This window comes from Hippocampus zosterae, chromosome 21 (assembly GCF_025434085.1).
Source record: "Hippocampus zosterae strain Florida chromosome 21, ASM2543408v3, whole genome shotgun sequence".
In the NCBI taxonomy this organism is placed as follows: domain Eukaryota; kingdom Metazoa; phylum Chordata; class Actinopteri; order Syngnathiformes; family Syngnathidae; genus Hippocampus; species Hippocampus zosterae.
Window position 1 is genome coordinate 1911064 of NC_067471.1, and position 25416 is coordinate 1936479.

The 25416-nt window shown below is 46.1% G+C and overlaps 2 protein-coding genes and 2 long non-coding RNA genes across 4 annotated transcripts; all 4 read left to right on the forward strand.

Annotated features, from left to right (window-relative positions):
- The first annotated feature begins 12239 nt into the window (after nucleotides 1-12239).
- LOC127593763 (uncharacterized) lies at nucleotides 12240-13074 on the forward strand. Its single transcript, XR_007960490.1, has 2 exons — nucleotides 12240-12745; nucleotides 12985-13074. It is a non-coding gene; the product is annotated as an uncharacterized LOC127593763 (long non-coding RNA).
- Nucleotides 13075-16939: 3865 nt separating this feature from the next.
- LOC127593760 (uncharacterized) lies at nucleotides 16940-18099 on the forward strand. The gene is made up of 3 exons (XR_007960486.1): nucleotides 16940-16992; nucleotides 17329-17714; nucleotides 18006-18099. It is a non-coding gene; the product is annotated as an uncharacterized LOC127593760 (long non-coding RNA).
- Nucleotides 18100-19876: 1777 nt separating this feature from the next.
- LOC127593754 (N-acetylglucosamine-1-phosphotransferase subunits alpha/beta-like) lies at nucleotides 19877-20865 on the forward strand. The gene is made up of 3 exons (XM_052055405.1): nucleotides 19877-20119; nucleotides 20210-20333; nucleotides 20509-20865. The coding sequence occupies exons 1-3, from the start codon at nucleotides 19916-19918 to the stop codon at nucleotides 20592-20594; spliced, it is 414 nt and encodes a 137-aa protein (XP_051911365.1). The 5' UTR covers nucleotides 19877-19915; the 3' UTR covers nucleotides 20595-20865.
- A 41-nt stretch (nucleotides 20866-20906) lies between these two features.
- LOC127594075 (N-acetylglucosamine-1-phosphotransferase subunits alpha/beta-like) lies at nucleotides 20907-25343 on the forward strand. Its single transcript, XM_052055980.1, has 4 exons — nucleotides 20907-21339; nucleotides 21428-21532; nucleotides 23700-23723; nucleotides 25302-25343. The coding sequence occupies exons 1-4, from the start codon at nucleotides 21175-21177 to the stop codon at nucleotides 25341-25343; spliced, it is 336 nt and encodes a 111-aa protein (XP_051911940.1). The 5' UTR covers nucleotides 20907-21174.
- Nucleotides 25344-25416: the final 73 nt, after the last annotated feature.

Below are 25416 nucleotides of genomic sequence, written 5' to 3' on the forward strand. Positions count from 1 at the left end.
GCACTGCCCTGGAGCACAGACACGTGAAGAGCAGGCCATACCGTTTTTGCTCCTTCCTTCCCTGTTTGGTGTGGAAGGGGCCGAAGCAGTCCATACCACAGTAAGCGAATGGTGGTGTTGCATCAACACGGTCACTGGGTAAGTCTGCCATCCGCTGTTCCTCTGGTGGTGCGCGAATTCTTCTACATTGTACACACCGTCTGATGTGTTGAGCTACAGCTTTACTTCCACCAACAATCCAAAATCCATTACTCCGTAACTCATTGAGAGTTTGTCCTCTGCCTTGATGTTGTATTTTGTTGTGATGATGACTAATAATGATGTTTGTGAGAGCACCGTCTTTAGGGAGTATTACTGGGTGTTTTAATTCAAGCGACACAGCTGCTTTTCTTAGTCTTCCTCCTACTCTCAATATGCCATCTTGAAGGCACGGGTCAAGCTGATAAAGTTGATGGTTACAAGGCAGTTTTCCTGATTTCTCGCTAAGCATGCTCATCTCCTTTTGGAAGACATCCTTTTGTGTCAGTTTAACAAGGGTCAGTGTAGCTTGCCTTTTTTCTTCTACGTTTACAGGTTTTGTGGTTTTGATTCTCTTGGCTAGCCGTTGGATGCGAGCAATGACGTTAACTGCTGTTGCCCATTTTGAAATCCGTGACAGAAGGTCTTGAATGTCAAATTGCCTTACAGCTTCTGTCCTTAACACTTGTACAATCCTCACCTCCGGATCTCCCACCAGTAGCTCAGGTGTCACCTCGTTTATGGCTATATCTCTCTCCCATTATAACCTTGGACCGGTGAGCCAATTTGAGTTGATGAGACCTGTCACGTTCAGGCCTCTGGAGGCATGGTCTGCAGGGTTGTCTCCTGTGTCGACGTAGTACCACCGCTGTGGATCACCGTTTTCTCGAATTCTCTGGACCCGATTTGCAACAAAGACATGGAATCGTTTAGCGTCATTGTTAATATATCCTAGAACCACTAGAGAGTCTGTCCAAAAATATTCTTCATCTATTTTGACTTCCAACTCCTCCCGTAACATCTTGCTCACGACTGCTGAGGTTACTGCTGCGCTTAGCTCCAGCCTTGGTATGGTGAGTATTTTGGTTGGAGCCACTCTCGCTTTGCCAATGACAAAGGAGCAGTTCACCTTCTCTTTGCTTAACACCCTGATGTAGCTACACTGACCATACCCTTGGCTGCTAGCGTCAGAAAAGTGGTGAAGCTCAACTCTCTGTACCTTGCCAAACCTGTCCGGTATAAAACATCTAGCAATGTTGACTTGATCAAGGTTCTCCAAATCCTCTAGCCAAATCTCCCACCTTAACTTTCAGTCCATAGGTAGTAGATCGTCCCATCCTGTACCTCTCTGACACATCTCTTATAATATCCTCTTTCCTTCAAGGATGAATGGGGCTAAAAAACCGAGAGGATCGTATAAAGAGGCTACAACAGAAAGAATCCCTCTTCGTGTGGTGGGTCTTTTATCAAGTGACACCTTGAAGGAGAAACTGTCACTTTCGATCTTCCATCTTACCCCAAGCGCTCTTTGCACTGTTAAGTCGTCAGGCCTGAAATCAACATTCTTCACGTCCAAAACACATTCTGCTACATTGATTGAATCTAGCACTTCTCGGTTATTGGAAAGGAATTTGTGGAGGTGTAGGTTTCCTCTTGCACACAGAGCTTGAGCCCTTTTCACAAGCTCTTTCGCTTCAGCTACTGACTCCACGCTTATGAGTCCGTCATCAACATAGAAATTTTTCCGAATGAAACTAGCTGCATTGGGGAACTGTTTCTCATTAAGGTTGGCAAGGCATTTCATGGCATAATTGGCACAGCCAGGGGAAGTGATGCTCCGAATAAATGCACCTTCATACGGTATTCTGTGGGTTGTGAATCTAAGTCTCCATTTTCCCACCAGAGAAAACGCAGATAATCTCTGTCCTCCTTTCTAACATGCAACCTGTGAAACATTTTTTCTACATCACACATAATTGCAACAGAGTGTTTCCTGAAACGACATAGTACAGCTGTGAGGCCATTTGTAAGGTCAGGTCCTGTTAACAGATGGTCATTCAGTGAGGTGCCTTTGTACTTTGCAGAACAGTCAAAGACCACGCGGATCTTGTTCGGTTTCCGGGGGTGGTACACACCTTGATGATCGATATACCAAAGATTGCCGAGTTCTGGTTGGCTGTCTACTTTCTCTGCATCACCATCTTTAATGATGCCCTCCATAAACTTCAGATAGTCACCTTTGAACTTGTGATCTCTGTCTAACTTCCTTTTCAGTTGTTTCAGTCGTTCCAAAGCCAGCACCTTATTGTTTGGGAGGTGAGGTCGTGCTTTGAAAGGAAGTGGCATTTCGAGGTGACCGTGTTCATTTTGTTGGAAGCCTCCTTTTAATATTTGCAGAAAGAGAATGTCATCTTGAGATATGCTTTTTTCACCTGCTTTTGTGTCTGCAAAATCAGACTCAAGGGCTTTAATGACGGCTGATGGTGTTACAGGTGGTAACTCTTTGACAGATACTCGAAGACAAAGTCCAGTCACATGGCCTGCATTTACGCATTGTGCTACTCCTCCCACAATACTCCAGCCAAGATCGGTTTTGACAGCGTAAGGCTCGTAGTCACCTCCAGTAATGACCTCTCTTGGAATCAAGGCTCGGGAGCAGTCATAGCCAATCAATAATCCAACGCCACAATCCATTGGTGGGGGTATCGCTTCAGTTATGTTAACAAGATGTTTCCTTGAAGTGGCTGTTTTGCGGGTAGGAATATGTGTCCGGTCAAGAGGAATGAAGTCTCTTGTGTAGGCCGGAGTTAGGTCAATTGAAATATTTGAGGAAAATCCTCTTACTTTAAGTCCACAAACTCTTTCGCTTTTTATCACTGAGTCCTTTCCCATCATCGTGGAGAGTTTCAGTTTAACTGGGTCCATGTCTACCTTAAGCTTTGCGCACAATTCTTGATCAACAAACGTGTGGCTACTTTGTGTGTCCAACAGCGCATAAGCTAGGGCCTCTGTCTCAGGTGCGTTAGGTGCTGAGATCCAGACGGGCACAATCAATGATGTACTCACAACATCACTTCCCTTGACACAACAAGATAGTGAGGATGTGATTTCTTCAGTGGTGTTCTGTGCTGAGGCTGTCTCCGTTGGAGAACGATCTTCATGTAATGCGGTTGGATGAGTCTTTCGGCATACTCCACACATGGCTCTATTTCTACATGCCTTAGAATTGTGACCCTTTCTCAGGCATGCAAAACATAGCTTACACAGATACATAGATGTATTTTCTCTTTTCCTCTGAAGACATTTTCATAAGCTTCTTACATTTATGTAGAGAGTGTTCTTCTCCACAGCATAAACATATGCCTGGATTTTCGGCATCTCGTAAATCGTTTTCATTGGGGTCTTGATCGGCTGTAGAGGTTTGCGGATCTGGGATCCTCACCTTTGTAGCAAATGTGTTTGCTTTTGATTGCCTACCTCCCTTTACTGTCATCTCAGTAGATTGTCTTAATGCGTATAGAGACAACACTGGATTGCAAGCGATGCGTGCCTCTTTAGATATAAATGTTGCAAAGTTATGGAAACTTGGATAGTCTTTACCTTCATCTAGCTGCTCTGTGACATGACGGTTCCACCTGGATGTCACCCAATGTGGTAGTTTCACCAGCATTTTCTGGTTCTCCTCACAGTCGTTCAAAACTTGCAGACCCTTTATGTAAGGCATAGCGTTGCTACAAGTTTGGAGGAAATCGCTGAATTCTCTCAATTTGAAATATTCCTTCCCACCAATCTTTGGCCATCCGTTGAGTTTTTCTCTGAAAGCCCTCTGCACAATGAAGGAATTATCATATCTGGGGTTAGAGTCGATCCCATGCTTGCTGATAGGCTTCTTCATCTCTTCTATAAAAACTGCCTTCAAGAGAAGATTTTGCCTCCCCTGCTATGTACTTTTGTAAATAAAACAACCTATCTGCAGGGTTTGAGCATCGCCTCTCTATCAGAGCTTTGAAGCTTGTACTCCACTCTATAAAGTTCAGAGGATCACCTGAGAATACTGTAGGCTCTGGGTTTGGAAGGCGACTGAGTGCTAATGATTCCTGTAATGTCTGAACCAAGGTTGTCTCATTTTGTACAGTTTGCTGTTGTTGACGTGCGGCATGGTGAGAAGAAGGAAATGCAACATTCTCTTTGGTGTGTACGGGGCTGCTCGTACCATTCCTTTCCTTAATTTCCTCTTCCTCATATACACCTAACTGTGCCTTAATTACTTCCATGTCTCTCTGATTTTCAAGTTTTTTCAACTGCTGACGTTGAGCTTTAATAGCCTCTTCCATGTTAATCTCAGCTTCCTTCGCAGCCAGAAGAGCAGCCATTTCGGCCCGCTTAACTGAAATGCTTGGTGATTCGGACGGGTGCCCGGAAGGCTTGGCACTGGGTGCTGTAACTATGGAGGCGGTGGAACCATATATGGACCTGGCATATTCGTTATCTAGCAGCATGTGTAATTTTGCGTTTTCAGCCACAGCATCAAAATCTTCTTCATCTTCTGTTAGACGGGATTCTCATTACTTGCAGTAAGTCTGCTGTTGCCGCTACACATGAATCAACTTTTCGCCGTAATTCTTGACTTGGTGTTGTCTGGCTTCGGACACTGTCGTATATTTCTTTTATCTCACCCTCAAGCTTCTCAACTTCATCCATCATGTCGTACATGTCTTGCTCAGGGCACCATTGTTTTAACTTTCTTCGGGTTTCTCTAACATGACTTTTCCATTTCGCATAAGTTACATTCAACTTGCCTTCCTTTTGAATGAACTCTTTCTCTTTTAGTTCCAGCATTTTAAGTGTCAAATGTCTTAAACGAGAGGATTTTCTTATTTTTGCCTCAGCCTCCCTTTCCATATTTTCATGCTCTTGCATCTCATCACACTGACTGTCACTATATTGAAACATTTTTGGAGCTTTCAAACTTCAGAACCTGAGTTTTACAGAGGAATAATAACAATGATGCGCTTGTCAAACATTCAACAGATATTTTCACACATTCAAGAACTCACATTCATTAGTTCTCATTTATGATAATCTTCGCCTATGTTCTATCCATCTACTTTGTGAGCTACTGGAAGCTGTATAGGCCTTTGCCAACTCTGGTTAATGTCCACCGAAACCTTTAGCTGCTACAGGATGAGAAGCACCGTCGCGCGTTGAAATCTTGCCTTACTGCCGGTTGAGGAGCGACGATGCATGCTGAGGCCTGTAGCTTGCTGCGGGTTGAGTGCGACGACGTTCGAAGTAGCTCGTGGATAGCTGCGTGGCACGTGGGTCGAGTGCGACGACGCTCGATGTAGCTCGTAGCTTGCTACGTGATGTGCGCCGAAGCCAATAGCGCGCCGAAGCCTCCAGAAGGATGGATGAGGACACGTTTTCACTGTATCTACCCCGGTCAAGGATGACGCCTCGTACTGATGTCCAAAACGTTTAATCATGGAACACCGTGAAAACTAAAACACATTTCGAACAACAATCAAAATTATAATATCTTGAACACAACATTAAATAAATAACATAAAATGACGCCCCTCCGTGAACCGTCACCTTACCGTGGTGGAGGGGTTTGCGTGTTCCAATGATCCTAGGAGCTAAGTTGTCTGGGGCTTTATGCCCCTGGCAGGGTCACCCATAGCAAACAGGTTCTAGGTGAGGGGCCAGACAAAGCATGGCTCATAGACCCTAATGATGAATACAATAGATGGACCAAGGTTTCCCTTGCCCGGACGCGGGTCACCGGGGCCCCACTATGGAGCCAGGCCTGGAGGTGGGGCTCGTTGGCAAGCGCCTGGTGGCCGGGCCTACACCCATGGGGCCCGGCCGGGCACAGCCCGAAGAGGCAACGTGGGTCCCCCTTCCCATGGGCTCACCACCCATGAGAGGGGCCAAAGGGGTCGGGTGCAATGTGAGCTGGGCGGCAGCCAAAGGCGGGGACCCTGGCGGTCCGATCCTCGGCTACAGAAGCTAGCTCTTGGGACATGGAATGTCACCTCTCTAGCAGGGAAGGAGCCCGAGCTGATGTGTGAAGCAGAGAATTTCCGACTGGATATAGTCGGACTTGCCTCCACACACAGCCTGGGTTCTGGTACCATTTCTCTCGAGAGGGGCTGGACTCTCTTCCACTCTGGAGTTGCTCACGGTGAGAGGCGCAGAGCAGGTGTGGGCATACTCATTGCCCCCGGCTCAGTGCCTGTACATTGGGGTTCACACCAGTAGACGAGAGGGTTGCCTCCCTCCGCCTTCGGGTGGGTGGACGGGTCCTGACTGTTGTTTGTGCATATGCACCAAACAGCAGCTCAGCATACCCACCCTTTTTGGAGTCCTTGGAGGGTGTGCTGGAGAGTACTCCTGCTGGGGACTCCCTTGTTCTGCTAGGGGACTTCAATGCTCACGTGGGCAACGACAGTGAGACCTGGAGGGGCGTGATTGGGAGGAACGGCCCCCCCGATCAGAACTCGAGTGGTGTTTTGTTATTGGACTTCTATGCTCGCCACGGATTGTCCATAACGAACACCTTGTTCAAAGATAAGGGTGTCCATATGTGCACTTGGCACCAGAACACCCTTGGCCGCAGTTCGACTTTGTAGTTGTATCATCGGATTTGCGGCCGCATGTTCTGGACACTCGGGTGAAGAGAGGGGCGGAGCTGTCAACTGATCACCACCTGGTAGTGAGTAGGCTCCGATGGTGGGGGAAGATGCCGGTCCGTCCTGGCAGAACCAAACGTATAGTGAGGGTTTGTTGGGAGCGTCTGGCGGAATCCCATGCTTTTCCCATGTTCCGGGGGAGGCGGGGGATATTGAGCCCGAGTGGACCATGTTCCGTGCCTCTATTGTTGAGGCGACCTCCTCAACGCCACCAACATGCCTTCCTTGGAAGATGCAGAGCCTGGGGACTCTGAGGTGGGCTCTCCTATCTCTGTGGTTGAAGTCGCCGATGTGGTTAAAAAGCTCCTCGGTGGCAAGGCCCAGGGGTGGATGAGATCCTCCCGGAGTTCCTCAAGGCTCTGGATGTTGTGGGGCTGTCCTGGTTGACACGCCTCTGCAACATCGCGTGGTCAACAGGGAGAGTGCCTCTGGATTGGCAGACCGGGTGGTAGTCCCTCTTTTTAAAAAGGGGGACCGGAGGGTGTGTTCCAACTACAGAGGGATCACACTCCTCAGCCTCCCTGGTAAGGTCTATTCAGGGGTGCTGGAGAGGAGGGTCCGTCAGGAAGTCGAGCCTCAGATTGAGGAGGAGCAGTGTGGTTTTCGTCCCGGCCGTGGAAAAGTGGACCAGCTCTACACCCTTAGCAGGGTCCTCGAGGGTATGTGGGAATTCGCCCAACCAGTCTACATGTGTTTTGTGGACTTGGAGAAGGCGTTTGACCCTCGGGGAGTTCTGTGGGGGGTGCTTCGTGGGTATGGGGTACCGAACCCCCGGATACGGGCTGTTCGGTCACTATACCACCGATGTCAGAGTTTGGTTCGCATTGCCGGCAGTATGTCGGAATCGTTTCCAGTGGGGGTAGGACTCCGCCAAGGCTGCCCTTTGTCGCCGATTCTGTTCATAACCTTTATGGACAGAATTTCTAGGCGCAGCCGAAGCGTTGAGGGGGTCCGTTTTGGGGGCCTCAGTATTGCATCAGCCGAGTGTGAAGCGGTTGGGATGAAAATCAACACCTCCAAATCTGAAACCATGGTCCTCAGTCGGAAAAGGGTGGAGTGCCCCCTCCGGGTCGGGGAGGAGATCTTACCCCAAGTGGAGGAGTTCAAGTATCTTGGGGTCTTGTTCACGAGTGGGGGTAAGATCGACAGGCGGATCGCTGCAGCGTCTGCTGTGATGCGGACGTTGTATCGGTCTGTCGTGGTGAAGAAGGAGCTGAGCCAAAGGGCGAAGCTCTCTATTTACCGGTCGATAAACGTCCCAACCCTCACCTATGGTCACGAGCTATGGGTCGTGACCAAAAGAACGAGATCCCGGATACAAGCGGCTGAAATGTGTTTTCTCCGCAGGGCTCTCCCTTAGAGATAAGGTGAGAAGCTCAGTCATCCGGGAGGGGCTCAGAGTCGAGCCGCTTCTCCTCCACATCGAGAGGAGCCAGATGAGGTGGCTTGGGCATCTGATTCGGATGCCTCCTGAGCGCCTCCCTGGTGAGGTGTTCCGGTCATGTCCCACCGGGAGGAGACCCCGAGGAAGACCCAAGACACGCTGGAGAGACTATGTCACCCAGCTTGCCTGGGAACGACTCGGGATCCCCCGGGGAGAGCTGGAAGAAGTAGCTAGGGAGAGGGAAGTCTGGGCTTCCCTGCTAAAGCTGTTGCCCCCGCGACCCGGCCCCGGTACAGGGGGCCCCAGTTCGTGTCCCGAGTGTGGAAGCGTTTCTGCCGGTCCCTCGTGGCCACGGCGAGTTTGACATTGGGGTACCACCCCCAATCCAATGGGCAGGCGGAGCGCGCTAACCAGGATCTGGGGATGGCCCTCCGATGTGTGTGTCTCCACCGTCCCTCGTCCTGGGCTGACCACTTACCTTGGGTGGAGTATGCTCACAACACCCTCGTCTCTTCTGCCACTGGGCGGTCCCCTTTCATGACGGCCTACGGATATCAACCACCACTATTCCTGTCCCAGGAGGGTCAGGTGGAGGTTCCGTCGGTGCAGTTCCACCTCAAACGGGCCCATCGCGTGTGGAGGGAGGCCAGGGCCGCATTGTGCCGCACCGCGTCCAGAAACCGGCAGATCGCGGACCGTCGGCGACGCCCGGCACCGACCTGTGTGGTGGGGCAGGAGGTGTGGCTGGCTACTAGAGACCTGCGCTTGGTCGGTTGGGGCCACATTGCACCGGACCGTTCATGGTCGACTCCATCGTCAGCCCCGTCGCAGTCAAGCTCCGGTTGCCAGCCTCCATGAAGGTTCACCCCGTGTTCCACGTCTCGCTGATCAAGCCGGTGGCGACCAGTCCCTTGGCTCCTTCTCCCACCCCGCCTCCTCCTCCGCGGGTTGTCGATGATGACACGGTGTACACTGGGGCCATCCTGGACTCTTGGCGCAGGGGTAAGGGGTTCCAGTATCTGGTCGACTGGGAGGGCTACGGGCCAGAGGATCGGCAATGGGTCCCCCGCTCCTGGATTTTAGATATGTCCCTTCTTCGCGACTTCCACGCTTCTCACCCGTCTAAACCAGGTAGGCCGCCGGGAGGCGTCCGTTAGGGGTGGGGGGTACTGTCATGTTCCGTATTTGGCAGCAGATGGAAGGCGTTCCATTTCGGCCGCCTGCACATCTGCTGCCGATTTGTCGGTGATTGCACCTGCTTATCTAGGCGCTCCGGCAGTTGACTCATTGCCGGAGTATTGCATGCCGTGCCACTGCACACCCATGTATTTTAGAAAACGCTACTCGTATACTATTGCTGTTCTTTGCATTATTCGACGTTCCATTATCAAGATTATCGTAATTACCTCATTGATTCCCTTGCCGTTTTTTTGCAAGCGTTTTTCGTTGTTTCGTTATATTAATTCCTGGTTATTCGTTAGTAACCAGCGCTTTCTGTTTTGTCAATTAGAAGATGTAATTTTGGTTTGTAATAAATATTATTTTGTGAGAAAGTCCTTTTTCAGTGTCTGCTATTTCGGAGATCCACTCATTCTCATTTGCTCTGTTACGTACGAAGCAGTTCTTTTTCGTGCTTCGTGCGTAACGTGACAATATGCTTTGTTGTTTAAAGCAGTTTTAGATGAAGGAGTAGAGAAACAAAGTGTTGGTCAAAGTGTCCTTTCACCAACGGATCAGAGATCCATCCATCCATCCATACATGTACATGTTCTTTGTCGATGTCGGTCAAGAATTTGGCAAGAGACATTGACCAGTCTTTGAGTGATGTGCTCCAAGTAGTTAGATTTAAGAACCTGTTGTGAACTCCAGCTTCTTTCATCTGAGGCAGCACGGCTTCGTCACATCTCGTCCAGATGACTGTCATGCACTTTACTTCGGAGTCACCCAATCCTCCAGTTGATCCAGAATGCTGCTGCTCACCTCTTGACTGGTACTCGTCAGTGGGAACACTTAAAGGCCAAGTGTGAAGTAAAGTTGGCCAACCATGTTTTTGAGTAATATCAATGGCCGAACAATTATAAGCATATTTCCGTTTTTTTTAAACACAACCCTTCCAAATTCTTTGTTTAACCCGTAGCAAAGCTCCTTGACAACGAAAATGCTCCGAAGATTGCCGAAGAAAATCTTCGGAAATTACGTCACACGGAGAGATGCGAGAGTAGTCCTTCCATTGAACAGCATCGCTTGTTGGTAAGATACCAGGCGGTGTGTGGCGATGTGTTGTTCGCAATCGACAGAAAAGTTGTGCCAGTGGCCGAAGGATAGCAGGGCACTTAAATGGACATCTTTTATTCGCACGAAGCGAATGAATTTCACGCCATCATCGGCGAGTGTTCTCTGCCATCTCCACTTCAAAGATTACTGCTTTCTGAACCAGTCTGCTTATGATCAAGGATTTGCAAAAAAAGAAGTGTGATTTTTGGATAGATGATGATTTTGTCACAGCATAGCTGCCAACTCTTATGGAATGAAAAGTAGAAGGTAGCGACGTTAGCCGAAAGCTAACTCGAGAAGCTAGCAACGTTGAACAGAAGCTAGCGACGTTCGTTTTCGGCTCGAGGCAAACGAGCTGATGATTTTGTCGAAGCATTGCTGCCAACTCTTGTGGAATGAACAGAAGAAGGTAGCGACATTAGCGGAAAGCTAACTCGAGAAGCTAGCAACGTTGAACAGGAGAAGCTAGCGATAGCGACGTTAGTTTTCGTCTCGAGGCAAACCCCGATCGATGATATTCATATCAGCGATGAGTAATAATGGCAGTCAGATAAATTGTTCTGGAAGTACATTTCAATAGGTTGGCAGAGCTGCTTTTTTGACGAATGAACACGTCCTCTTGGAAAACTGTGCGACTAGCCCATAGGCAGTGAACTGCTTTGTAGATTATATGCGGCATAATTACATGCCAATTATTTTCGTCTCATGACGCGTATTAAACTTATCCTTTAGAGTAACGAGACTGGGGGAAGCTATGGAATGGAACTGGAGGGCCTGAAAAGATGCCGTTCTGAGTTGGAAGTCTTCAATGCAAAAGTTGTCGTCACTGACAGGCATCGCCAGCGCCAGTTGGGGAAGTGGATCAGGGAGAATTGCATCCATTATTATGATTGTTGGCACATTGCTAAAGGTTAGTGTGTTTCAATGTTTATAAATACGCTAGTTTTGGTATTATGTCATGTATCATATACGTCACTTCACGAGTTTTCATACCATATTAAATATACAGCTATGTGCATGAAACTGGACTCCTTGGCCAAAAAGAAGAGCATGTCGATCCTGAAGGATTGGGTACAAAGTTTGAAGTGTCATTTGTACTGCTGTGCACTGTCCTCCCAGACACCGGAGGAAAAGAAGCAGACGAAGTGGCTGGCATGTGTGGACCACCAGCAGAAAGTGCACGATAGTTGTTTACATCCTCCAATTACTAGAGAAAAAGCGTGGCTATTACCAGGGTTTTTTTTTTGTTAGATGATGCCTGCTAGTCAACCCTAAAAAAATAGAAATACAGTGCACTCCGCTTAATAGAACACCATTGGGCCGAAGCGCTTCTGTTCTACTAAGCGGAGTTTCTATTAACCGGAGACACTTTATTAGGTACACCTTCAGACACGTCGACGACCAAGTTATGCACGCAGAAAAACCCCTGCTGATGAGTTAGAAGAGATATTTCGACTGTGGACGTCCATATCTTTAATCAAACAACAAAACAACAACTTTAATCAACTTCAGTCAAACATCTCAAATCACGAAAAAAATTTCGTTACTTTTGTCTGGAAACAGGAGTCCGTAATTTTGCGGTTGACTTCCCTCTCAATGCGCTGGATAAGAGGGAAGTCCTGGAAACCGCGGGCGTACCTTCTGAGAATCCAGCAATGCATCGTATCGTCTGAGTATGTCCTTCTTATCCGCAGGTGATAGCCCTCGTCTCTTGAATGAAGTTGAAGCCATTGTGACGTGCGTGTGTCTATGTGTGGAGTGACGCTTGCTACCTGTTACTGTATACGGCTAGAACTACCGCGTTTTCTCGCGATAGTGTACCACTATCGCGATAGCTACACTTAGTCTCTCTCTCGTCTCTTGAATGAAGTTGAAGCCATTGTGACGTGCGTGTGTCTATGTGTGGAGTGACGCGTGCTACCTGTTACTGTATACGGCTAGAACTACCGCGTTTTCTCGCGATAGTGGTACAGTATCGCGATAGCTACACTTCGAAAACCACTAGTTTACAATGTTCATTGCTTACGGCCTGTTCTATTAAGCGGAGATCTGTTCTACTAAGCGGAGTATCTTTATAGGAAATTGCATTAGGCAAATCTGTTCCAGAGCCTTTTGCTCTATTAAGCGGATTACTCTATTAACCGGTGTTCTATTAAGCGGAGTGCACTGTATTGTCATACCTTGTAAATTCATTTAAAGGTACTGAAGTCAATGTCGCAGTGGTGGAACTCCTGACAAAGACCATGTTTGTCAACGATGTCATGAAGATGTCTCACCTCGGACAGACCAGTGGCGTGGACGCTTTTCACAGTGTGGTGAATCACTTTGCCCCAAAGATGTACCACTTCTCGTACAAAGGATGAAAAGCAGGTGTGTTAAAGAAAACTGATATGCATGAAATGTAGACTATAGTGAAATGTAGAACTTTGAGATATAAAGTTATTTCATCAAAATTTGACAATTTTTTAAAAATAAGATAAGGCATTTTTTGTTCTATTCCAGAATAATTCTTGCTGCTATGCATTATAATAAAAATGCTGGCAGACCACAGAAAGTGACAAAATAAATACAGAACTGGTGATGTGTGTGTCGACCCGCAATTTCTGACAGCAGCACTGAACAGACCAGACCGGACAAGTCAATAGTTATTGCCCAGCACCAGACTAGATTCCTCGGGAAATAAAAAAAAATACATTCCCTGTATTCAGTTGTCCTCATGTTTATTTTTATTCCAGTATTTTGTTGTGATAGACAACATGTCCACATTAACCACTCTAAAGCCAGTCCAAATCACAGTTCTGGAACATTTCTCTGTGAAACACGAAACCCTTTAAATACAGCTGACTTTTGTCCTGGTGGTGGAAAATGTGCCCTGATACAAGACACGGCGCATGCTGGGAGCACAACACGGTTGTCCTGAACAAGAAACTTCCAGCATCAGCGCATCCTGTGGCCCATCAAATGCCTTGCCTTTGTACTGCTGCTTGTAGGTCATCCATGCCACCTGTAATCCATATGGGTCTAGGCACGCAGCATTGAGTCCAGGATGGTCGGTGATGCAGTCCAGCACCTGATTGAAGTGTTCCTGTCCTTGTCGACGTACAGTCACTCCTTCTTGAATTTCATGGCAGCAAAGACATTCGACTGCTGTAGGCGTTTACCACAAGTACACCTGAAATTTAAAAAAAATTACAAAAGTAAAATTACTGAGCGATGACACCATGAGCATAAATTTTATTGAACATTTTATTTTCAATTTTATTGAATTGTGTATTGCTCACAGTTGTCAGTGTGTGGTAGCACCGCACTAAGGTTCACTTACATTACGGAATGTCCTGTCATACTTAAGATTAAGATATCCTTTATTTGTCCCGCAATGGGGAAATTACAATCAGAATTCAGAAAGGAAAAACACACTCTAACTATCCTCTTCTGAGGATAATTTAAATCCAGGATAAAAAAAAACCCTAGCACATGAATAAGCATATGACAGTTACAACAAGTCACAAGACATAACATGTACAAGGGGGAGGTTAATAGGAAGGGGGGGCCAACCGCGCCGCCACCGTCCTGACCAGCTGCACGGTCGCCCTTGCGCTCCGCATTATCGAACCACGTCACAGGGGGAAAAAATCAGAGCAATGAAGACGGTGATAACAAGGATGTGTATGCGCGTGCGGTTGTCCAGTCATGTATGTGTATGCGTGTACAGGTCATAGCTGCTTCGTCAAGGTCTGCTCATCATGAAGACAGGCCCGGCTTATCAGTCCATGGCCAAGAAAGAGGGGGGTGGTGGTGGGGGCCCTAGACTCAATGCGTATTTCCATCCAGGGGAAAGGCCAGATAGCGTTGTTTGTTTTGGAGAGACGGCCGCCAACAATTCCAGACAGCCTTGAGTCCTTGGTCTGTATCTCCTCACTGGCGCCGATCAGTCGAATCAGAAAATTCTTTCCGCAGCGTGGATTCCAACGTCTCCATGGGATTTTCAATCGCGCAGAGTCTCAGACTCAGAGCAGCCAAGGCTGACACAAAAGGTTCTGTCAGCTAAATAGGACCTAAACCACTTAAGAGCACTGCCGCCAATGCCCACCAAGTGCTGCAAACGAGTCAGCAGATTACTGTGATCCACTGTATCAAATGCTGCAGTTAAGTCCAATGAAATGAGACACACGTGGTCTCCAGCATCATTTGCCAGGAAAATGTCATTAGAAATGCGTAACAGGGCTGACTCCGTGCTATGCATCGTCTTGAAACCTGACTGGAAGAAGAAGTGATAGTGTTTGGTCCCAGTGGCCCTTGTGCATCCCATCCTGTAGACTTGGGCCCCCTGGCTTCATATCTTAAGCCAACAGTCTCGAAGTTGGGCCTTAAACTCGACAGTGATTTTAAATTGGACCGGCAAATTGCTGCCTTCTTTCATCTTAGGCAGCTGGCTGAAATAAAACCTCCCTTTTCTCATGAGTACTTTGAAACAATAATTCATGCCTTCATCACATCCCGCCTGGATTACTGTAATGCGCTTTACTTTGGAGTCAGCCAATCCTCCATTAATTGTCTCCTGTTGGTCCAGAATTCTGCTGTTCACCTCTTGGCAGGTACTCGGAAACAGAAGCACACAATTGACATCCCTGCACTGGCCCACTATCCTTTTTAGGTTTCTTTTTAGGATCTTATTATTTGTTTTCAACTGGCTTGTGTGTTTTTGAGACCATAAGGTAAGAAGAATTTTAAAAAGTAATTGTTATATTTCTGTTTGATTAGGTTTCGTTTTGTTCCTTCATGTGCCCTTTTTGTTGCCACCTGTTCTCATCATCAGCTCTCTCAACCCTTTGGGTCCTGTCCAGGTGTTTCTTGTTGTCTCGTCACATTGCTTGTATTTAGCTCCCTAAATTCTGTCAGTCTTTGTTGGGTCGTTGTGAGTATGTGAGTGTCTTTGTGCTGCACCCCTGTCACATTTTGTCACAGGTTTATTTTGTTCTCTTCATAACCCGGGGAACACGATTCGATCAGTTTTTTTCTTTGGTAGTTGCTTCAGGTTTTTCCTGTGCACTGCTGTTGATGTAGCGCCTCAATAGTTGTGCAGTGCTGCAACTGCAGTTAAAATACAGAGCTGCCGCAGAGGGAAATCGGTCGCTCAATCAGCACAGCTGGTGCTCTATGCTGTGTGAGTGTTGTCAATTGGCCTGGCAGGGGGTGGCTGGAAAAACCCTTAACACCTTTATACCCTTTTATTGTCACAGCTTTAAACACCAATCAACCATAGCTACGAATATAAACAATCTTGCACAAATTCAAAGTTTAAACATGAGAATTAACATGACCAAACCTTTTGTGTTTATCCTCATGTGTCTTGAAGACGTCAGTGAAGATGTTGGTCCTGGGCAGCAGGAGCCAGACTCCCCCCCCCACATTAAGAAGGAGGTGGAGGATTAAGTGCGTCCCTGCATTCAAGGAAATAAGGGGCCAGACCCCCCTCTCATTAAAAAGGAGGAAGAAGGGCACACTCACATCAAAGAGGAGAAGGAAGAGAACCTTCACACCAAGGGGAATGAAGGAAATTCTCCTTAAATCAATGAGAAGGAGGAGCAAAATATCTCCCATCTGCCATTGACTGGTGGACCTTTAAAAAGTGAAGATGAGGGCCACAGTGAAGTGAGCAGAGGGGCGAGGCCTCCAGACAGCAGCTCATTTCAACATGTGACATCAGAGGTTGATGGAGGATCACAAGCAGACGGCCTCCAATCTCCACCATCAGGTGGTGATGACAACGTCACACTCAACTGAGACTGATGATAAATCATCTGGGCCTGGTGTGACATGTGAAACTGGCAAACGTTGTAAATGTCCTCAATGCGGGAAAACTTATGTTTATGCGAGCAGTTTGACGAGTCATATGATTTGCCACGCTGATGAGAAACCTTATGCCTGCTCAATCTGTGGCCAAAGATTCTCTCATAAAGAAAGCTTAAAAATACACACAAGAACACACACTGGTGAGAAACCTTTTGCCTGCTTGGTGTGTGAGCAAAGATTCTCCCAGAAGGAAAGCTTAGAGTGTCACACAAGAACCCATACTGGTGAGAAACCTTTGGTCTGCTCAGTTTGTGGCCAAATATTCTCTGAGAAACGAAACTTAAAAATACACACAAGAACTCACGCTTGCGAGAAACCTTTTGCCTGTTCAGATCGTGGCCAAAGATTCTCTCATAAGGTGCCTGCTTGGTGTGTGAGCAAAGATTCTCCCGTAAGGAAAGCTTAAAAAGACACACAAGAACACATGGTGGTGAGAAACCTTTTGCCTGCTCGGTGTGTGGCCGAAGTTTCTCAAAGAAGAGATACTTAAAAAGATCACATTCAAAGGCACACTGGTGAGAAACCTTTTGCCTGCTTGGTGTGTGAGAAATGATTCTCCCGGAAGGAAAGCTTAAAATGTGACACAAGAACCCATACCGGTGAGAAACCTTTTGCCTGCTCGGTGTGTGCCCGAAGTTTCTCAAAGAAGAGATACTTAAAAAGATCACATTCAAAGGCACCCTGGTGAGAAACCTTTTGCCTGCTTCGTGTGTGAGAAAAGATTCTCCCGGAAGGAAAGCTTAAAATGTCACACAAGAACCCACACTGGTGAGAAACATTTTGCCTGTTCAGATTGTGGCCGAAGATTCTCTCGGAAGGGAAAATTAATTCAGCACACAAGAATCCACACTGGTGAGAAACCTTATGCCTGTTCAGATTGTGGCCAAAGATTCTCTCATAAGGAAAGCTCAAAAATACACACAAGAACCCACACTGGTGAGAGACCTTATGCCTGCTCAATCTGTGGCCAAAGATTCTCTCATAAGGAAAGCTTAAACATACACACAAGAGCTCACACTGGTGAGAAACCTTTTTCCTGTTCAGATTGTGGCCAAAGAATCTCTCATAAGAAAAGCTCAAAAATACACACAAGAACCCACACAGGTGAAAGACCTTATGCCTGCTCAATCTGTGGCCAAAGATTCTCTCATAAGGAAAGCTCAAAAATACACACAAGAACCCACACTGGTGAGAGACCTTATGCCTGCTCAATCTGTGGCCAAAGATTCTCTCATAAGGAAAGCTTAAAAATACACACAAGAACACACACTGGTGAGAAACCTTTTGCCTGCTTGGTGTGTGAGCAAAGATTCTCCCAGACGGAAAGCTTAAGATGTCACACAAGAACCCATACTGGTGAGAAACCTTTGGCCTGCTCAGTTTGTGGCCAAATATTCTCTGAGAAGCGAAACTTAAAAATACACACAAGAACTCACGCTTGTGAGAAATCTTTTGCCTGTTCAGATTGTGGCCAAGGATTCTCTCATAAGGTGCCTGCTTGGTGTGTGAGCAAAGATTCTCCCGGAAGTAAAGCTTATAAAGACACACAAGAACACATGGTGGTGAGAAACCCTTTGCCTGCTCAGTTTGGGGCCAAAGTTTCTCAGCGACGGGATGCTTAAAAAGACACATCAGATTACACACTGGTGAGAAACCTTTTGCCTGCTTGGTGTGTGGCCGAAGTTTCTCAGAGAAGAGCTACTTAAAAAAATCTTATTCAAAGGCACACTGGTGAGAAACCTTTTGCCTGCTTGGTGTGTGACAAAAGATTCTCAGGGAAGGAAAGCTTACAATGTCACACAAGAATCCACACTGGTGAGAAACATTTTGCCTGTTCAGATTGTGGCTGAAGATTCTCTCAGAAGGGAAAATTAATTCAACACTCAAGAATCCACACTGGCGAGAAACCTTATGCCTGCTCAATCTGTGGCCAAAGATTCTCTCATAAGAAAAGCTTAAACATACACACAAGAGCTCACACTGGTGAGAAACCTTTTGCCTGTTCAGTTTGTGGCCAAAATTTCTCAGCGAAGGGATGCTTAAATGGACACATCAGAAGACACACTAGTGAAAAACCTTTTTCTTGCTCAGCTTGTGGCTGAAGATTCTCTGATAAGGCAGACTTAAAAGGACATAAAACAACTCACACTGGTGAGAAACAGTTTTCATGCTCAGTTTGGGGCCAAAGATTCTCAAAGAAGCAAACCTTAAAAATACACACATGGACACACTGGTGAGAATGTTATGGGATTAGACCGTCGTGAGACAGGTTAGTTTTACTCTCAATGCTCAATCTGCGGCCAAAGATTCTCTCATAATGGAAGCATAAAAATACACACAAGAACACACGCTGGTGAGAAACTTTTTGCCTGCTTAGTTTGTGGCCTAAGATTCTCTTGGAAGGGAATCAGAAAATACACACCAGAACACATGCTGGAGAGAAACCTTTTGCCTGCTCAGTTTATGGCCAAGGATTCTCTCAAAAGGGACACTTAAATGTTCATAAAAGAATACACACTGGTGAGAAACCTTTTGCTTGCATCGACTGTGGGCAAAGATTCTCCCATCAGGGAAGCTTAAAAATACACACAAGAACGCATACTGTTGAGAATCCTTTTTCCTACACAATTTGTGAAAAAAGATTCTCTGAAAAGAGACTTAAGAAGGTTCTAAAGTACCTACACGAGAGAGAAACCTATTTCGTGTTCAGTGTGTGGCCAAAGATTCTCTGAGATGGGAAACTTAACAAGGCACCCAAGAACCCGCACAAGTGAGAAATAAATTTCCTGATTAGTTTGTGGCCAAAGATTCTCTTGGAAGACAGTCTTAAAAAACATCCTGGATGCATGTTTCACATTAAAAAGCACAAGTGTGATGATGAGACGAACAGTTGTCAATGAAGTTTTCACCTCTCATCTGAGCAGGCTTCTTTATTTCATGCACCAAGGTGCATTATATTTTGTGTACTCTTCCTTGACTGCGTCGATTTTTTTCTTTTGTCATGAATGAGAAAATTGAGCCTTGTCATCGGGGTTATACTTCTGGATTCTTCATATTAGTTAGTGTTCGAGATATGTGTTTTATCGTTTTTTTATTGGATGCATCCATCCATCCATTTTCTGTTCCGCTTTATCCTCACAAGGGTCGCGGGGGGGGGGGGGGGGGTGCTGGAGCATATCCCAGCTGTCTTCGGGAAGTCAGAGGGGACACCCTGACCCGGTTGCCAGCCAATCGCAGGGCACATGAACAACCATCCGTGCTCACACTCACACCTCGGGGCAATTTAGAGCATTCAATCAACCTGCCATGCATGTTTTTGGAATGTGGGGGAAACCAGAGTACCCAGAGAAAACCAACGCAGTCCCGGGGAGAACATGCAAACTCCACGCAGCCTAGAGCTGGAATTGAACACGGCTCTGCACTGTGAGGTCGACGTGCTCATAGACATTCTCCATTTTGTTGTGAAATGTATGATGTTGCCAGTCGGATTGTTGATTGAGACTGTGTTGGTTGCTGGCCAATAAAATTCTCACTGCTAAAAAAACTTGTAATAGCACAGTCTTTTTCAATCTCACCGGCACAATATTTGTGAGTGTATTTAGAATTTGACATACAATAGCGCAAAATGGAAGTAACTGTTTGGTTACAACAGCTCGGGCACGAAGCGGGGACTTCGGATCACTTCTGTCAAATGTACAGGGACTGCATCTCCTCTGAATTTCAGGAAATGTTCCTGAACATGAGCCATCTCCCCAACTTCAACTCGCACGCGATCGAAAGCCACCTTCATCGCATCCCCAGCATCTCGCAAAAGTTTCTTTACCTCAACGATGACATGATGTTTGGCAAAGACGCATGGCTGGACAACTTCTACACCCCAACCGATGGGCAGAAAGTCATAAAAATAGATGAGCATCATACGGATATCGATTCATTTTGACCCGTTTATCAAAACCAATACAACCGTCCTCTTATTTCACTCCAGATCTATCTCGACTGGCCTTTAGCCGCTTGTTCAAAAGGCTGTCCAGCAAACCTAATCAACAACGGGCAGTGTAATCGGGAGTGCAACAATGCCGCCTGTCAATGGGACGGAGGCGACTGCAAAGGTAGTGATCAACGACAGTTGTGCCGCGCAATTGGATGCATCTAATAATAATAATAATAATAATAATAATAATAATAATAATAATACATTTTATTTATAAGTGCCTTTCAAGACACCCAAGGACACTTGATGCATCTGCCTTTCAAGACATTGCACACGTTTTTGGACTTTTGAAGGAAGAAGCCGCCGGTCAAAAAGAAGTGCTCGTGATGTTGATCTCAAGCTAAGAAGACTCAGTCAACCAGCCATAAGTCAAGCCTGACACAAAAACCACCGAGCTTCTTCTCAAACGAAAATGAGAACAGAGATCCCCATATCCAGAGCGAACAGCATGGGGAGAAAAAACAGATCAACACAGAAGCAGTTGACTGGAAAACTCCTTTGGAGATGAAGCTCCAACAGTTTGTTTCTTCTTTCAAGGGATTCCTCAAATACATTCAAGATCTACTTGAGGTAAGTGCGACCTATTCTAACTTTGTATCATGCCATCTGAAGTGGCATCCTTTACTTTTAATGTAAAAGGAAGATGATCATCGACAAAGAGCGCCAAGAGAGCAGAGGAAGCTGAAGATCAGTTTTACTGCCACACCACGATACGTCAACACACGTCAACAGGCTGTACAACCTCAAGTTTGGCAGCATGATCCGAAAAGCGATTGCACACGCGCCCTGTATGATTGACAAACTTGATATGCAGGAAATGCAGGACGCGTGAGTGCTAATGACTTGTCATCTCAGGCCTTCTTGAGCGCTGACCGCTGAGGGTACCTTGCTGTTATTTCTGTAGATTCCCAGGAGAATTTCGCAAGACCTCGCGCCAACGTTGGCGTCAATCAGACGGCATGCAATATGCCTTTTCCTACTTTTATTTCCTGATGAGCATCAAGCAGCATGCAAACATCTCAAAAGTGTTTGACGCCGCTGACAAGGACCACTCTGGCGTTCTGTCCGATAGCGAGATTCAAGCTTTGGCCACAAGCATCCATCAGCAGCCACTCAAACCCAAGGTGGTTTGTTCATTGACATTGAGTGAAAACATGGACCAAAAGTAACTTCGATTGAATGAGTCATCCATTATTCTGTGGTTACTTCTAGGACTTGACGAGGTTGAAGAATCAGTTGATCGACTGCTCAAAAACTCTTCCAAATGACGTCAGGGAGCTGGAACCCAGTCAGGAGGTCTTCCGTGACCAAAAGATGGTCGGCATTTCGAGTTATACATAAGAACCCTAATTTAGTACTTACAGTGAAACTCCTCTACAACGAAATCCTGTTTGCAGCAAGAAATTTTTCACAACAGGGGGGTTACACTGGAGCAAATTTGATCTCAGATGTAAGCACACACACACACCCACACACACCCACCCACACACACACACATGCACACTAGGGATGTGAATCTCAGCACTGAGGACGATTCGATACACATCTCGATGCACTACCAGCGATGCGATACTTTAACGATACATGGAATTTTCTGGCGACACGATGCGATACATTTCACCGTCTTCACGATGTGATACGACGCGATACACATTTAGTTCAAATCAATGCGATCCGATACGATACAGTGCAATTTGTTGTGATATTGTGTGTGCAATTAAACGTGATGCAAATACGCAAAGAAAAAAAGTTTAAAAAAAGATGGAATTCAGTATGGTATTGCAAAAAGTAGACCACTTTATTCCTTATAAACAGTAGAACGTGTAAAACAACTTATTTAAGCCCTTTCACAATTGGGTTTTGTGCAAAGAAAATGTAAACAATTTGACATCTGAGACTCACAGCTGTTGCTGTAGTGTAAACACAAACAGACTACTCACTGAGTGTCTTATATGAAATATCCATCTCCATAGGACAGAAAAAAAATACAATTGAAACAATGTGGCAGTCAGAGCCTCAAAGCTGCTGTGTGTATTGTAGCGTACACAGACCACTCTCACTGAGTGTCAAAATGAAACGTCCAAAAGAGTCATCCATATATAGTTTTTCCTTGCGCGGTCACAGTGAGCTGCAAGGGGAGCCCCAAAATAAGAGGCGATTTTTTCTGATCCTGACCTGGTTTGCCAAGAGTTTCTCCGGTGTCCAACGAGGAACTGGACGGGGAGGCGGGGGAGGGAGCGGGAAACTTGTCGGTGATGTGGTGCCATCGTTTTTAAGGTGGTGCTGCCGTTGTATGGCTTTGTAGTGCAACTTTCTTTGCAAATTACGGAGCTTTTATCAATCTTTCCGTCTTTCTTTTCGAAGTCGTAGTATTTCCAAACATAAGATCTGAATGTTGCGGAAGCATTAAATACAGTAGTTTCCTCGCTGCTGCTTGCGCGAACTTCCATAGTGTTTCGCTAGTTGTGTACTGGACTGTATGTGACGCACGGCTAACGTCCGTATTCAACACAAAACGCAAAACAATGATGGTGCATTCAGCGCGCCTAGGAAAGGACAGATCGGTGACGTTTAACATGAATAAAACAGCGCTTGAATCGGATTTTACCGATACCCACCAATGCATCGCGATGAATCTCGATTTCACCCGTCAATCGCGTTGTACCCAGTGAATGAGCCGATGCACTCGCATCGCGCACGTGCGCATCGATGTATCGATTAATATCGATTATTTTCCACACCCTTAATGCACACACACACACACAAACGTATGTGTCCTCTATTTTTATTCCAGTAGTGCATAAGTATGAGCACACACTTATTTGACACTGAAGCGCTCCAGTTAGCATCAGGATTTTAGCCTTCGAGAGCTAACTATGGCCATCGAGGACTACGAAGCGTCAAGTGGGTGTTTTTAGCATGATAACAAGTAAAGCATTCGAGGAAACGTTCGTTTATTTGAATGTCCGTCGAGCCATAAGCAATTTACTCTAAGCACCTAATTGGATGCTACGGATCTAGCTTCGGTATTTACACACACAGACAGTGAGGTCCCTCTTGGCCAATCGGAGGCCAGGATGATGCTCGGTAAGCCAATGGCAGACCAGTTATGAGTACTAGAGTCCAGGAAACTCGCAGCTGTGACTGAAATAAACATCGTTCACTATGTAAACCAGTGTGGTGGTTGCTGTTGCCTTTTTTCGAACGAAGCAGTAGAGGTCGCTGTTGGATAATACTTTGTTGTAGTGAATGTCTTCGCGAGGCTGGAGCAGAGAAAATGATTTCATATAAAACAACAGGGGTTTTTTCGACGTATGGAGGGCAGGAGAATGGGAATTGTGTTAATGCATTAAGATTTTTTCACATAAGGCGGTATTTTCGCCCATGTACCTGTAGATTTCGTTCTTGAAGAGTTTCACTGTACTCCCCTGTCCAAATAACATTTCAGTCCATGATGATCGTTCAATGGTTTCTTCATCAACAGTCTCAGGTCACTAAAGAACTATATGTCAACTTTCCCACACACAGTAAAGGACATATTCTGGACTTGATCTGCTGTATTGGATTATCACCAACAAACTGTAAAACCGCTCTCCTCCCATACACAGATCATCTATTGCTTTCATTCAATGTTAACCTGTCATTTTTCAAATCCAACCCACAACGCATTATACATTTCCGTAAAATCAAGGACATTAACCCGGACAATTTAGAATCACTTATCAACAACCTCCCCAGTACTGATTGTATTTCTACAACAGATGAGTTTTTGACACACTACACATTCCAAAAACATGCGTGGCAGGCTGAATGAACGCTCTAAATTGTCCCTAGGTGTGAATGTGAGCATGGATGGTTATTCGTCTCTGTGTGCCCTGCGATTGGCTGGCATCCGATTCAGGGTGTCCCCCGCCTACTGCCCGGAGACAGCAGGGATAGGCTCCAGCACCCCCCGCGACCCTAGTGAGGATCAAGTGGTTAGGAAGATGAATGAATGAATGAACAATACAAACCTCCATAACATTCTCAATATCCTGGCCCCACTCAAAACCCGAACTGTCTCCTTCAACCAAACAGCACCCTGGTTTACCCCTACCCTCAGACAACTTAAATCAAAAGGCCGTCAACTTGAAAGATTATATAGAAAAACTGGACTCGCTATTCATTAAGAAATGTACACTACCCACTTTCTCCATTACAAGGACTCAATATCCAAAGCCAAATCAATCTTCTACTCTGGATTAATCAGTTCCAATGAAGGTAACCCCAGATCACTCTTTTCACTAATTTCTAAACTCACTAAACCTGCTGACACTCTTCCCTCACATCTCTATACCACTGATTAATACTCTGGCCTCATTTTTTAAATCCAAAATCCAACTTATCCACCAGCAACTCACCCCTTCAGCTGCTCCTAACCCTCCTTCTCCATTCTCCCCAGTTCCTACCCACCTATTCTCTGCATTCACATCCTCATCTGTCCACCAAATCTCCATCTTAATCCAAAAGTCCAAATCCTCTACTTGTCAACTTGACCCTCTCCCTACTGTTTTAATCAAAGCTTCTATCCCGGCCCTCTCCCCTCTCATCACTAACATTATTCAAACTTCCCGCTCTACTGGCATTGTACCATCCCATCTCAAAACTGCTGCTGTCACTCCCATACTGAAGAAACCTGGCTCTGATCCCCCTGACTTGAACAACTTTCGTCCCATATCAAACCTTCCGTTCATCTCCAAACATCTAGAAAAAACAGTAGCTGCTCAACTTCACACCCATCTTTCCTCCAATAACCTCTACGAACAATTTCAATCTGGCTTCCATCCCCTCCATAGTACCGAAACTGCCCTCCTCAAAATATGCAATGACCTTCTTCTCTCTGCTGACTCCGGTTCACTCGCCATCCTCCTCCTGCTTGACCTCAGTGCAGCCTTTGACACCATCTCTCACTCCATCCTCCTCGACAGACTCTCCTCCATTGGCATCACCAGCATCCCCCTCTCCTGGTTCCGCTCCTATCTTTCTGACCGCACCCAGTTTATCCAGCTCAAACGTTTTAGATCTCACCCCTTTTCCCTCACTTTAGGTGTTCTTCAGGGTTCTGTCCTTGGCCCATTGCTGTTTCTAATTTATCTTCTTCCCCTTGGTATTATCTTCAGGAAACATCACATTCACTTTCATTGCTACGCGGATGACACCCA